The sequence below is a fragment of the Ruditapes philippinarum genome, unplaced genomic scaffold (assembly GCF_026571515.1).
Source record: "Ruditapes philippinarum isolate M1 unplaced genomic scaffold, ASM2657151v2 ctg7280_1_1_1_1, whole genome shotgun sequence".
Taxonomy (NCBI): Eukaryota; Metazoa; Mollusca; class Bivalvia; order Venerida; family Veneridae; genus Ruditapes; species Ruditapes philippinarum.
Window position 1 is genome coordinate 68,288 of NW_026866366.1, and position 14,380 is coordinate 82,667.

Here is a 14,380-nt window from a genome sequence, read left to right on the forward strand (position 1 = left end):
GTTGCATCATGCGTTGATATTTTTCGTATGGTACCAAAATAAACTTTTCCATTATGCCAATACCGGTTCCAAATACGCGAAAGTAATTTTCACCAGGGTGTAGATCACTCGAGGCTTATGTTGAATGGCTTCCCTTTTTTGTTTAAAACCGATTGATCTGTTTCCAAGTAGATGAATAATGCGTCTTTGACGTTTAAGTTGAGCTTTCTCCGAAGGTGTAAGGCGTATTTTAAAGCGCAGAATATTATAGGCAATTTGAGAAAGAGCTTTCAACTGCTGTTTAGTAATTGTACTTAACAATGCCTTTCTTTGCGCGGTTGTAGTACTTTTAATGAGATGTAAAAAATGACGTTGCTGTTGGATGAGTTCAACCATGGTTACTCTTACAAGTTTTACACTGCTTCTTACGTCAGTTTATAAACTAGGGGTTCCTCGCCGGGAAAAATATGCGTTCTTAGACGGTATTTATCTTCAGCATGTGGACTCATGTCTACCAAAAAATAACCGTGTTTTGTACTTAAGGCGTCTTCATAGGCTTTTACAAATCCTTTCGTTTTACCGGGGTAGAGCTGACGTCCCAATATTCCCACCTGAGAAACATTTCTTAAATTTTTCATCAGTACCATATACCACGTATTTAGGGCAATTGTTCTTGCATGTTTACCTCCTGGATACAAGTTTTGCGTGATAAGTATGACAGACACTTTCTTGTGGTGGCAGCCTTGTGTAAAAAGTAGCTCCATATCTTTGTTTTTCATCACTTCGTGCATAAGATCATCGATAATAATCACTTTATGTCTTTTGTCTTTGGTAAAGTCATCTATTTCTTCCGCTGAAGGCAGTCCTTGTTTACTGTAGAAATTTGGAATGCACCGTTCCATTTCATCAAATAAATCCTGATAAATACCATAACAATATAAGATGTGTGATGGCGGATCTTTAGAATACATATCTCTAACATTTTGCAAAAACTTGTACACCCATTGCGTTTTCCCGCTTCCTGTTTGTCCACTTATACACATACTGGAGCATGGTTCGAAAGGTAAAGATGACTTCATTATTATTTCTTTAGCTTAGGGCTAGGTAATGCGTATCCTATGCAACTGCTCAGTAAACTTATCCAAAGTTCTGACGAACCGTTTTGAAGGGATAAATTTATAATTGAGACGATAATTATAATGTAGACAATGATCATTTGGCAAAAGTAAACAATTTCAGCCTTTGGTACTCGTTGTCCTAATAAATGCCATTTTTCAGCGTTAGAGTCTATTTCTTCATTCGCTTTTGAAAATTGAATAAAGGCGTCCCTTTCGGGTACTTCGGAGTTGTCTTCGTTCATATTCTTACGATATATAGAATGAAATAAGCATGACTGTATATTCTTACATACTTTTATTCAATAATTTATATACATTTTTTTTAATGTGATAAAAAAACAAAAACAAAAACAAAACAGACACATACGTGACACATATTAAAAAAAAAGTAGTTACACTTTTTGAAACAGTAATGACACACAGCAGTGACACTTTTTAAATTAGCAGTGACACTTTTTGACACAGCAGTAACACTTTTTGAATTAGCAGTGACACTTTTTGACACAGCAGTAACACTTTTTGAATTAGCAGTGACACTTTTTGACACAGCAGTGACACTTTTTAAAACATACCCTATGGAAAAATACATGTAAACGGGCAAAAAACGAAAAATGCGTAACACTTTTTGAATCAGCAGTGACACTTTTTGAAATATACGTAACACTTTTTTAATCAGTAGTGACAAAAATTGAAATAACAATTACACTTTAATAACGCGTGCGACAAAAAACGAAACAATAAAAAAACAAATATTTACAATAAAAATAATTTCTTCTAATATCCATAAGGTACTGTATCATAATTGTCCAGTTTTCTACGCTTGGTATACACCATTTGATAACTTTTCTTTTCTTCCCTATTGTACAATTTTCTTTTTCTTTTATCTCTACAAATTTTACTTGGGTTTGTTATTACGATATTTGAATTTTTTTGTGGTTCTGTTACTATATCTTTCACACTTTCAAAATTGATAAGTTGACTGTTTGAATAATTTAATGTGAAACCCCTAACTTTACAAGTTTCGTTGTTTTTGTTGGTTCTATAGGCATAATTTTTAGGACCTCCAGACACAAATTCTACAATGTGCTCCCCTCCACTTAGCTCATCCGTAAGTTCACCCAAGTAATCTCCTAATGGTGGATCGTACTGTCCGGGTCGACTCACATAAATGACGCTGTCCGTATCGTAATACAGCACTCGTTTATCGAGCTTTTCGAGCACACTGTAGAGTTTAAGTCTTGCCCAGCATGTTGTAAACGTAGCTAAGTAAATGTTCGTTTTATTATCTTCGGGTTGACAGTCTTGTTTATATTGCCATTCTATTTGTATCATATCATTGGTAAGTATGTGAAAATTTAGAGGTTCTTTTGTTGGATCGGCAAACAACTGAAAGAAAAGGTTGGCCTGTACTTCGTGAAAGAACTCTGTCTGGCGCATATTTAGTCTCTGACCAAACTTGCCCCAAAAACTGTTGAGGCATAATTTAGCCAGAGCTCTCAAACCCGGGTTCTTCGAGATGTTTGCCCGACACAATAAAACTCCCTCTTTTTGTAAGTACTGAGACACGTAATCTGTCCTATCTTGTTCATTATTTATCCAGTCAGGAAAGCCGCTAGCTTCTTGTTTGAATTTTAAAAATGTGTTTATGTAATTGGCAAACAGTCCCCCTGATCCCGTTTTTGGGTCATATTGCGTCGATTTTTCCCAGTGGTATACTTCGTATATCTTTTTAATTTGATAACCTAATTTAATGGCTTTTTGAATCTCGGGACTACACCACGTACCAGTCAACTCTCTTTCTTGTTCTGAACATGCGCATGCGTGCGGATTTTCAGTATCGGCACAGGTTCTACATAGCGGAAATTTTAACTTATTATTTGACTTATATGGTAACACGGGATGGTATAATCCCCTAGGTGGTAATATTTTAACCTTAGCTATACCGAAATAATCCTTCATGTCTTTAAAATCTTTGGTTATGACGGTTGGATGTCCTTCGGGATACTGACAATACTTATTCACCCACGGATACAAGCTCGTGAAATCCACGTACCTGATTTGTTCCCGTTCTTTCGTTTTGTAATAGAGTTGACTGGCATTGGTGCGACCCCCGAAAAAACTTTCCCTCGGGTCTAACCTATCAATTAGATCTAAACTTTCGACAAATTGTTTCAGTTCAGGATTTTGACTTTTTTGTTTTTTGAATTCGTGTTCCCAAATGCAAACGTATTTCATACCTAGCTGTTCGATGTAAGCTTTCTTTTTCATCGTTAACGCGTACAGTTCATTGAACGATTGTTTGGTAAGTGGATGGCGCGTTTCTTCTCGGTTATCTGGGAAACAGACTAAACAGCCATGAAACACACATCCGTTAAACTCATATGCAGTGTTTGTTTCCTCGCAGTAACCGTCTAATTTGTAACGTGTTCCGGGTAGGGATTTTTCTCCCTTATTTAAAGCGTGTTGTATTTTGACGTTTTTTGTACACGCCATATATTCTAACCATTGTATGGACGCTTCACTATATTGATCATTATAACCAGTCGGAGGAATTTTCGCTATTGGTGTCCTTACAAACTCTGTCTCGCTGACTTTCACACCCGTGAGTTTGGTTTGTAGAATCCATTCGTTTCCGCGCAATACATAAAGCTTTCCGTCTATTAATTTTGAAGGTATCCAATTATCATTACCTTCAAATTTAACTTTCCATTCTTCTTCTAAAAATTTAGTTCTAAAAACATTCATACAGACTGAAGCTATTGTCACGGAATCGAATGGATCCACGGCCCCCACCCACTTTTGTTCTTTCTTTCCTTTTTCATTTACCACCTCTATTCTTTCACCCGTAGCGCTCATTAACAACTCTCTAAATTTCAAACACGCTTGTCTTAAAATTTGTACGTCACTCCTACAATAATCTAACATTTCTTTTCTAAAATCGAACACGTCGTCTTTTCTCTCATTCAACCACACTAGCAATTCGGCTCTCTCTTTCTCACTCATAAAATTATGACCATATTTCTGAGCATCTGGGTACGGGCCTACATAAGTTTGATTATCGCTAGTGTTAAAGTAATGGGGAAACCAACCTTTCTTTAATTGAGTCAATCCAAAAGCTTTAGGGAGGGCTGATAATTTCATAGGTAAAAAGTTGAGACTGTCAATCACTTTGATATGTAAATCTGACTCTATTGCCATATACATAATTTTGGAGCCACTGTAAATCATCTTGTCTGGTCTTAAGGATTGGTCTATTAAATACTCTAAAAGAAAATAGCCGTCGTAACCTTTCATATTATGAGCAAACACTTTGAAATATTCGTGCTGAGGGGAAAACACCCATTCACCAAATTTTTCGGCGGTATTGTCCCCTTCGAACGTGACTTCTCTGAATCCACATTTCCCAGGACACGGTCCAGGGTCTTCATTGTCGTGTAAATCAGAGTTGTCACATTCGTCGCACCGTGTACCGCATTTTTTACATAAAGATTCGGGGGTCAAGGGTTCATCGATACATTTTGGACACACAGTATGTGCTACTACAAAATTGGGACGATGAGTGGCTTTACCGCACCAAGATGATTTACAGTGTTGACATTTAGAGCAAGAGTTACATAACTCTTGTGATTGACAGTCTTTACAATTGCTTTGTCTATTTGGTACGTATCCATTTTCACACTCTAACAATTCGTCTTGGCAACATTCAAAATAAAAAAAAATGAATTTAGAATTATAATGTTCCTTGGCTGGTGTTGCTCTTAAATAACATAAATGTCCTTCCATTACATATTGTTCGCATGACGTACATAGGTATTCTCCGCACTGATGATCTTCTTTTTTCCTTCTATCGGTTCTTAATACTTTATAACAGGTAGGGCATTTCCAATATTTTTGACACTGTGATAGTCCGCTAGGTTTTCCTTTACATTTTCCTTTTTTATATACTGGTACCGTTTTATGTTGTTTCAAACATTTGTCTGATCTGCAGATCATGTTACAGTTTGGGCACTTGACTGTTATGTCTGTTTCGGGGCAATTATCCGTTTTACACACGATACAGGAGGTTTCACACTGATGATTTTCTCTGTTGTTGTAGTGTTTGAGACATTGGTCGCAGAAATATATTGCGCTAAAAAACCAGTAATATTGGTAATGGCGTGAAAGTGGTCGTCGTCCACGAGGTACAGGTAAATACATGGACGTTTGTCTTTACTAGGGCTGGTAATAAACTTGTTACCTAGTCTGGCGCTAACGACCATTACGCGCACTCCCAACACTTTATCAAACGCCTCCACATCATCTAAACTGGCGGGACGATCTAAAGGTACTCCGGCTAGTTGATTAATGGCTACCGCCAACTGTTTTTGTTCATCTCTCTTTTTATTCACTAAATGTTTATAATAACTCTCTGGCACTTGCTGATGTTCTAGTATAAGCTGTAAATTGGACTTCTTTTGACGGTTTTTAGCAATTTCTTTCCATTCTTCTAACGAACATCTATTTAATTTCGCCCAACTAACACCAATTGCTCTAGCCATGCACAGTTGGTCATTATTTTCAATGGTCACTATAGACGTTTTTAATTTTAATGAATTGTTTTTTCCTTTTAATTTGGTGATTCTTCGCCTTGCTCCTCCTTTTGGTAATTCGACAGTGCCTATAGAGATATAAAAACTATCATCGATGGATAAGTTTTGGTTGCTGTTGAGTACTTTTTCAATGATTTCCATGATTTTATTGGCGTTCAACTGGTCCAAGGGCTGAAGGGGGACTATAATGGGGTCGTGTAATCCTTGATGATGAATGACAACACGGCCAAGATCGTTCCCCGCCAAATTGTCACGGGGTTCTTCCAACACGTCTTCAAACATTTGGTGAAGACCTCGCCTTACATCCTGTAGCCGGAGGCCATAATGCTGCTCATCCACTTTCACTCGAAATGTCCGATCCACTGCTGCTTTTGTTGCGTATGTCCTTTCTGATTTTTTCCTTATCGTATACTTAAGCTCTCTCGGGTTGTCAGGTCTATAAGACGGTCCCGGTTGAGGATCATCCCCACCCCCTTCTTGTATTATTGGGGACTGGGGGCTCCACTCCCCATCTTCCACACAGGCAGTTGCCATATTATCCATTTCTTCATCAAATAATAAGGCGTTTGCTGCACCTTCAATCTCCTCTTGCTCTCTTACATTCTCCCGCTCCATATTTAAATTTTCCGTGTCTTCTTGGATCTGTAATGTACCGTCTAAACTTTCAAGTATACTTTCCAGTTCTTCATTCACAAAGTTATCTCCATATTGCGGGTTCCTTAACTGAAATAGTCGAAACCGCACCCCGGGGGAATCTTGTATCCCCCACGTTGCCGCAAAATTCATCAGCTGACTTTCATCAGTAAAAGTATTTATCAAAGTCTCAAATACGGCTTCAAAGGTGTTTTCCATGTTTCTTGTTAGAATTCTAAAATAAAAATGAGCTAAGTAACTCGTTCGCTCTTATTTTTATTTCTATGTCATTAATGACCTTCAATACCTTGCGAAAATATAAGTACAAAATAGCGCGAAAGATCTTACGAACTAAAATATCTAAGAAATATTTGCTTTCAAGTAGGTATAACAAATAAAATAGTAGCGCAAGAAATCTTACCGTTACTCTATTCTTTCATAAATTAGTGGTCTCTTGTTACCATACTGTCACCGTAAGTTGTGCTACGTGGTCTTGATAAATAGGGCTTTTATAGGAAGATGTAGTCTAAAAATAACGCTTACTAATAAGTTTAATGAGTTTAATATCGATTACTGTCTTTGTAAAATGACATTTAGTATCGTTTAAAAATAGGTCACACTACATCGGAACGAGTTTAATATCATTTAAGATGACATTTTTATTGGATAAAAATAGCGCTTACTATGAAAAAGGGTTTAATATCGATTACTGTCTTTGTATAATGACATTTAGTATCGTTTAGAAATAGGTCACACTACATTGGGACAAGTTTATTACATTTTAAGATGACATTTAATGGCAGTTTTAATATGTTTACATATGGCGAATTGAATTTTTATGACAGTAGCGGTACTATGTTCAATGTCCTTTGTGAAGTTTCGAAAAATAGACGCAAAAAAGTATTTTTTTTTTATTTTATTATATCTTTACAAACAATCAGTTCGTTTATACAATGTTTATTTATTATACATTAAGTTTAAACATATTTATTTCCCAAATATTTACATAATATACATAATACAATACAAACAAATTAAAAAATATATAATATATTCAAAGAAAAGGATAAAAACAAAAATATTAACGAAGTAAACGTTATACAGTAAAAACTCTAAAAACCGGACCCTGTCCGGTCTTGACCAAAAGTCCGGTTTTCAAAGGATTCCGGTTTTCAGAGGGTCCGGTTTTCAGAGTTTTTACTGTATTTATAAGTAAGTTCTTGTTCAGTACGTTTATCATTAAAAATTTGTAGGTAAAATTGATACGGCCTAATACAAAAACTTAAACGAACTGTCAATTAAATAATTTTAAATCAAAAATCATTACCTGTAAACAAATGTTATAGCACGAATAGTTTTGTCTATATTTAAAACATGGTAACGCACACCCGGCACATAATAGTAATATATGTAATTATTGTTTTATTTTTAATATTCTGTAATTTTTGTGATCATCCCTCGTCCACTACAAATAACATTATTTTCAAGACTATTTCCTTGTGTAAATTTGACAGGCGACAGTCTAAAGTAGCACATTAAAAAGGTAAAATCATTGTGCTCTTTTATGTTTGTTAAAGGTCTAACATATAAAATTTAAATTTAACATATGCATTTTTTTTTATAGCGTCAAGCGCAAAAAAGTGTTGTTTTTTTTTATAGAAAAGTCATCACACAGTCATTTTGTCACGGCTGCTATTTGTAAAGAATTTAAATTGTTTTTGTTCAAAAAATGTATGTCTTGTTGGTGTAAAAAAATAGTCAAAAGAGCAGCAAAAGTTGAATAAAAGGTCAAATCATGGTCCCTTTCTGAGGGGCCTAATAACATATGCGTAAATTCGTGTAAAAGAACTAAAATAAATTGTTCTATACATACACATTTTTTATAGTTTACGTTAATTTGTACTGTTTTGGTGTGACGATTAAACTGTGTGAGACCGATCCAGCTTGAATCAACATCAACTAAAGCTATAAACAAAGTTTTAAATTCCGTGGATCTTTGATCAAAAATTACGTTAATTATATGCCAGACCTTTAACAAACATAAAAGAGCACAATGAGCAGTAAAAGATTTTGGTTCAAAATTGGTTTCATCAACATATGAGTAATTTATTTTGTATTGTTTCGAAGGATTTTTTAATTGCATTTTTTTTAATCTTTTTGCTATAGACAAAAGTCTATTATTTGGTAGTTTAACATACACTTTTAAATTTGCGATAAGAAATTGTCCCTGTCCAGTCGACATGAGAAAAAAAAACATTAAATATGAATCTAAAAAACACGATCCTTTCGTTAGATGTATAATATATGGGATCTGGTACATGGTCACCAACTGAAAAAATAAAAATACAAACCTTTATCAAAACGTGGTAAATTATAAATGCAATAATTTAGCAAATTTAAAAAAAAAAAACTATTATAAAATAAATACTTCAATATCTAAAAATATAATTTAAATATATCAAACAAATGCCCTTTAAAATATTACCTGTTTTGTAATTGGTGCATTTATTTGTAAATAGCCGCTTCTGTTATTTTCATGACTCGTATCAACAGTTTCGTCATTCGTTAGATCAATTACCTAAAAAAACAAAACGTTAAAACATAAAAAGTAAATAATCAGTTATTCGTGTTCTTGCATTAATGTAGTAAAAACGGAATCAAATAAATCGTTAGGCTTACTTCGTTTAGAGCCTCATTTTTTCTTCTCTCTTCTTCCGCTTTTCTGGAACAGTTAAGCCATTTTCCTGAAATATTGATATAAATAATAATAATAAAATACAGGAAATTGTTTATTTTCTTAATTCACACTTTTTAAAATCAATATGATTAAAATAATAAAGTAACTTACCCGAGTAAGACATTTTTTTAACAAACTTGTATATTCCTTGTATTTATGTAGTTTGTGTGCTTTTCTGTCGAACCTTTTATATAGTATTTTTAATTTGAGGCTTACATCATGTTAACATCATTTAAATCTTTAGTTATAGACATAAAATATTCATATTTAATTTTAATGTACATTTAAAATACGGCTTACAACAGCAAATAATAGTTGTACAGCCTATGGGTATATAAAATGGGTCATTTATTAAGGATTTATTACTTTTAGTATTGTTTAAAAAGGCTAACATGGTGCAAACATCATTTAAATGTTCAGCCTTAAGGTGTAAAATATTCATATTTGATTTTAATGTACTTGTTACACGGTACAGCCTACGGGTATATAAAATGTGTCATTTATTAATTAAAGCTGATTTCAACTGAGTTGTTTATGAATTAGCTCCGATACATATTTTTGAATTCAATATTACTTGGAATATGAATATAGAGATTGGCCAAATACCGACTTTAATAAAAGATTAAATTTGTATATTAAAACTAAAACCTCCAAATGACTGTTGCGTTTGTGGGCTTATTCCGTTATACGTAAATGACGGTCATTTGCGTAAAACCGGGTAAAAGTATATTTCATGTCACATATACCATATAAATAATTTATCTAGGACCTGTGCATCGATGGGATATTAAAACATAACTCAATAAAATAACCGCCGCACATGTACCAATATTCGCATTATATGCAAATATATTACTATGTATGGATAAACAAGATGGCCGCCGCACGTGTACAGTCTTGCTGCCGCACGTGTGCAGTCTTGACGTTCAAGTGACCCATATACTACTTTAGGAAACAAAATTAAATAGTGTTCAGGAATAATATCTGCCGTAATATAATAAATAAATTTTTAAAAGGCTAAAGAATTTAGAATTGTACTTTTACCTTTAAACGAAAAACAATTTGATGATACAAGATTTTATACCATGCCAAATTTTATCTGAATCTATATTATACACAAAAAATACCCGAATAATTTACAATTTTGAACCCAAGATATGCCAAAAGGATGATCAGACCTATTTTTTCATTTACCTAAATATAAACCATTTGATTTCCTATAATTAATTTTTGACCCTGAAACTTGCTGAAATAAATTAACTTCGTGAAAAAAGTCTTTTATTGACAAATTATCTGTAAGTATAGTTGTATTATCGTCTGCATATAATGAAATCTTGACCTCGAACTTACCACCTGGAACTATTATACCTTTTATTTTTGGGTTATCTTGAACTTTTTAAGCAAATGGTTCTAAACTTAAAACATATAAAAGAGTAGAAAGAGTACAACCTTGACGAACAGAACGTGAAAGAGAGAAAGGATCTGATATATGGTGATTGATGATTACACTAGACTGAATATCTTTATATAAAACTTTAATCCAATTAATGAAATTAATGTTAAACCCAAAAGAATGTAAAGAATTAAATAAATATTCCCACGAAACCCTATCGAAAGCTGTTTCCTGATCCAAATTAATAAAACACGCTTTTAAGTTTTTTTTTTTGTTCGACAGAATCAAAAATATTTCTAAGTAAATGTATATTATCGAAAATAGATCTATCTTTTATAGAACAGGTCTGAGATATACCTATAATATTTGGTAAGACATTAGATAACCTATTCGTTAATATTTTAGATAAAACTTTACGGTGAATATTTAAGAGGGATATAGGACGATAATTATTCATTAATTTTGAATTATTTTTATCTTTACAAATCAACGTAATAATTATAAGACAACTTTTGGGAAGCAGACATTTCACCTGATTCATAACAAATTTGAAAAACTTTTAATAAAACATCGCCAAATAAATGGAAAAAAAACCTAATGTAAAATAAAAAAGAAAGACTGTCACTACCAGGAGATTTTGTATAATCCATTTGTTTAAGGGAATTTAAAATTTTAGATTTATTTATTGGACTACTAAGGAATGAATTATCAGATGAACTGACTTGTGGTAAATTATTAAAAAAAAATGTGAGGAAAGGTCTGAATTAACAGGTTCTTCTGTATATAAATTTTTATAAAAATTGCGAAAACTGTCTAAGTCTAAAATATCTAATGATGAACTTTTAATTTCGTCATTATCATTTATTTCGAAAATTGTTTTATCAGAACCTTTTTAATGTTCGAAATTACAAAATTATTTAGATGGATTTTCATTGCTATCAATTAACTGTGTTTTACTTCTAATAATTTGACCTTTTGAATATCTATTTTCTAACAGTTTAAAATTTGGATAAAATCACTTCTTTTTGAATAAATCAGTTGTGTTTTGATATTGAGATCTTAGTTTATTTATTTCTGAAAATGTTTCTTTATTTTTACTTTTACTATACCCTATACAAAAATCTTTATTTATAATTTCATTTTTACCACCTCGCTAAAGTATATGATTCAGTTCTTGAACTAATTTGCCAATTCAATATAAAAGCTTCATAATCTAAAATACTGGTTTTTAATTTCCAATATTATTTTTTTTCCAAAAGGTATAGTTTTATTTAATTTAAGTTTAAGAAATACAAAATCATGATCAGAAAAAGTACAAGGTAAAATATCACAATTTAAAATTGAATCTTTAAAATGACGAGGTATATAAATCCGATCTAGTCTACAATCTATTAAATTTTGTTTATTGTTATTACACCACTTGACTTATCAGGTTGAACTGTTCATTCAAGATTACTCAAAATTGGAAATTGTGTTTTGAAAAATCGTCGTTTGAGTGCTCAAGAAGCAGCTTTTAGAATTTCAAAGTTAAAATTAATTCAGAAATCAAGACATATTATATTAATAAACTGTAAACTTTCTTCTAAACGCATAAAAATTCTTAAGCCTTTAAGTGAACGGTCGGTTTTACCTTACAATAGCACTGACATTTGCCACACAAATATTAATGATTACTATTATGACAGACTACTTCATATGCAAACATGTCATTATACAATTTTGCATCTTCTTTTGTTATGTGTTCTGGAAATTCTGTCAGCCAAAAAGGATTACAAACGTTTAAATTGATTCATTCTGATAAATGGATTCGGCAAAAGAAAAGAACAAATGTTATAAAAACACCATATGGTCAGGTAAACAGTTATGATTATTATTTCTCACTCTTGATGTTGTTGCTTCCACATAAGCAAGAACAACAACTTCTTCATCCTTTAACAAATCCTAGAGAAGCTCTGTCGGAAAAGGAACATTTGCTTGACAAGTCATATGATGCTTAAAAATCGCCGGATTAATTGTACATTCAAATTGAGCTGCTTGTTGCACTGTATCGAGTTGGATTACTTGATGATTAGATATTGCTGATAACGTTTTCATTTATATTTCATCAATTAAGCGAGAATCAGAATGATTCATATACTCTGAAAATACCATATTCTTAGCACTTTTGAACATCAATAACAGCAGCATATACATCATGTAAACACAAATGCTGTGAATATAAATGAAAATAGAAAGTGAAGATATGTCTAATTCCCCATTCCGTGCAAAGCCTGCAGAATTGGTGTAGGCTATCCCAGAAATGCATAGTTTAGAATCCACAATAATTGATGAATTTCAGGCGACATGTATTTGACTATGTGGAAACACATTATTAAAACCGTCTATAGAGAAAGATTGCATCTGTTTATAAAAGGTGGTGCAGGAGTTGGTTAATCATTCCTTTTATCGGTTTTAGCAGATTATTTTAGTTTAACAACACCAATTCAATATGGTTACAAAGTCATTATTTACGGAAGTTACAGTTTGAACAGTTGAACATGTTCTAAACTCTCAATCAAAAAACAGATATTGTCTGTCGTGTAATACAGGTATTTTTTTATAACTTGTACATTCTATTTATTCTCTATTTATAATTCGGCATATTTGAATATCAAGTTTTTAACTTAACTTCAGTGTGCAAATAACAATTTTCCATTTCAAAATGAATAAATGCAAGATGTTACAATTCAAATTACATTTTCAATTCATAATTTATTCACATCTTTATGTTCTGTTCACATTTATCAAATTTTTCACATATTTTATATACTTTGGTGACTTTTTATTGTTACAGTCCTCACCTATGAAATCAAGAACAAGTTCTCACACAGGGATACCTTTAAAGCTAAAACATCTAATGATTAAAGACCACAGCGGCACTGCAAAATAGCTTTATGGGAAAAAGCAGCTGAACAAGACTATGAAGAAAACATAATTGTTAAAATTAAATATGTTAAGGGAACAACTTTCAACAAGCTGCCATTAATAGGAACTACAAGTAAATCTACAGTAGAGGTAAATAGTTATTTTTTAAACAACATATTAGCAAATAGCAAAACATATACATGCAAAGACATTAGATATTGTACTTCTTTGTATGACAGAAGCTAAATTTTGCTAAAAATAAATAAATATATACATATAAAGCACTCCTTGATTCCCAATAAGCGATTTTTATAGCAATTTTTACCAAAAAACGAGACACTAAGGACCCTTCCCCATTTACTGGGAAACGCCAATCATCAGTTTTGTTGTTTGAAAGAAAAAAATGTACACACAACTCCTAAAAATCGTCTGATGCAATTTCACTTAAATTTTTCAATTTTTCATTTAGCATTTTTCATTTTGATATTTTATCTTGCTAATCATGGCATGGCCTTTTAATGATTTTTATATTGAAAATTTGTGTAAATTACTCATGAACTGCTAATGAAATTTGAGTAAATCTTCAGATTGATTGGTACTCAAGTACTTGCTGATATGAAATGAATTTACCTGTTCAATGACTTTTTGCTGAGTGATAGCCCTTTAATATAAAAACGACAACAAAAAACTTTTGATAATTAATGATTTTGTGCCATTTATTACACAGTAGCTGCAACATGCTATAAATTATCGACAATATATAAAGAACAAAGATGAGATTTCAATTAGTTATCATCAAACATTAATCGCTTTTATTTTATTCACACATTAGAGCTTTTTATTTAAATTAAGCACTATGTATATTTCATTGTGCTGTGTTCTACTATACTGCTAATTTTACAATGTTTTTAATTCTATTTCAGTTTTCTTCCAGACGATTCAGAAATTTTTTATAGCAAGCGCGTACTACTAACTGATGCAAAACTTTACAGAAACTATTAGATTCTCAGCCATAACTGAAAGGCTT

The 14,380-nt window shown here is 32.3% G+C and overlaps 2 protein-coding genes across 3 annotated transcripts; both read right to left on the reverse strand.

Moving 5' to 3' along the window:
* Positions 1-404: 404 nt before the first annotated feature.
* Positions 405-5,090, reverse strand: LOC132732286 (uncharacterized). Its single transcript, XM_060718679.1, has 2 exons — positions 2,109-5,090; positions 405-896 (listed from the first exon to the last, which is right to left on the reverse strand). The coding sequence occupies exons 1-2, from the start codon at positions 5,088-5,090 to the stop codon at positions 405-407; spliced, it is 3,474 nt and encodes a 1,157-aa protein (XP_060574662.1).
* LOC132732290 (uncharacterized) lies at positions 5,078-9,897 on the reverse strand. 2 transcript variants are annotated; one of them, XM_060718683.1, is made up of 4 exons: positions 9,168-9,897; positions 8,999-9,063; positions 8,805-8,897; positions 5,078-8,648 (listed from the first exon to the last, which is right to left on the reverse strand). In XM_060718683.1, the coding sequence occupies exon 4, from the start codon at positions 6,536-6,538 to the stop codon at positions 5,114-5,116; it is 1,425 nt and encodes a 474-aa protein (XP_060574666.1). In that variant the 5' UTR covers positions 6,539-8,648; positions 8,805-8,897; positions 8,999-9,063; positions 9,168-9,897; the 3' UTR covers positions 5,078-5,113. The 2 variants fall into 2 exon arrangements, with proteins under 2 accessions (XP_060574666.1, XP_060574665.1); XM_060718682.1 differs by having other exon boundaries at positions 8,999-9,897.
* Positions 9,898-14,380: the final 4,483 nt, after the last annotated feature.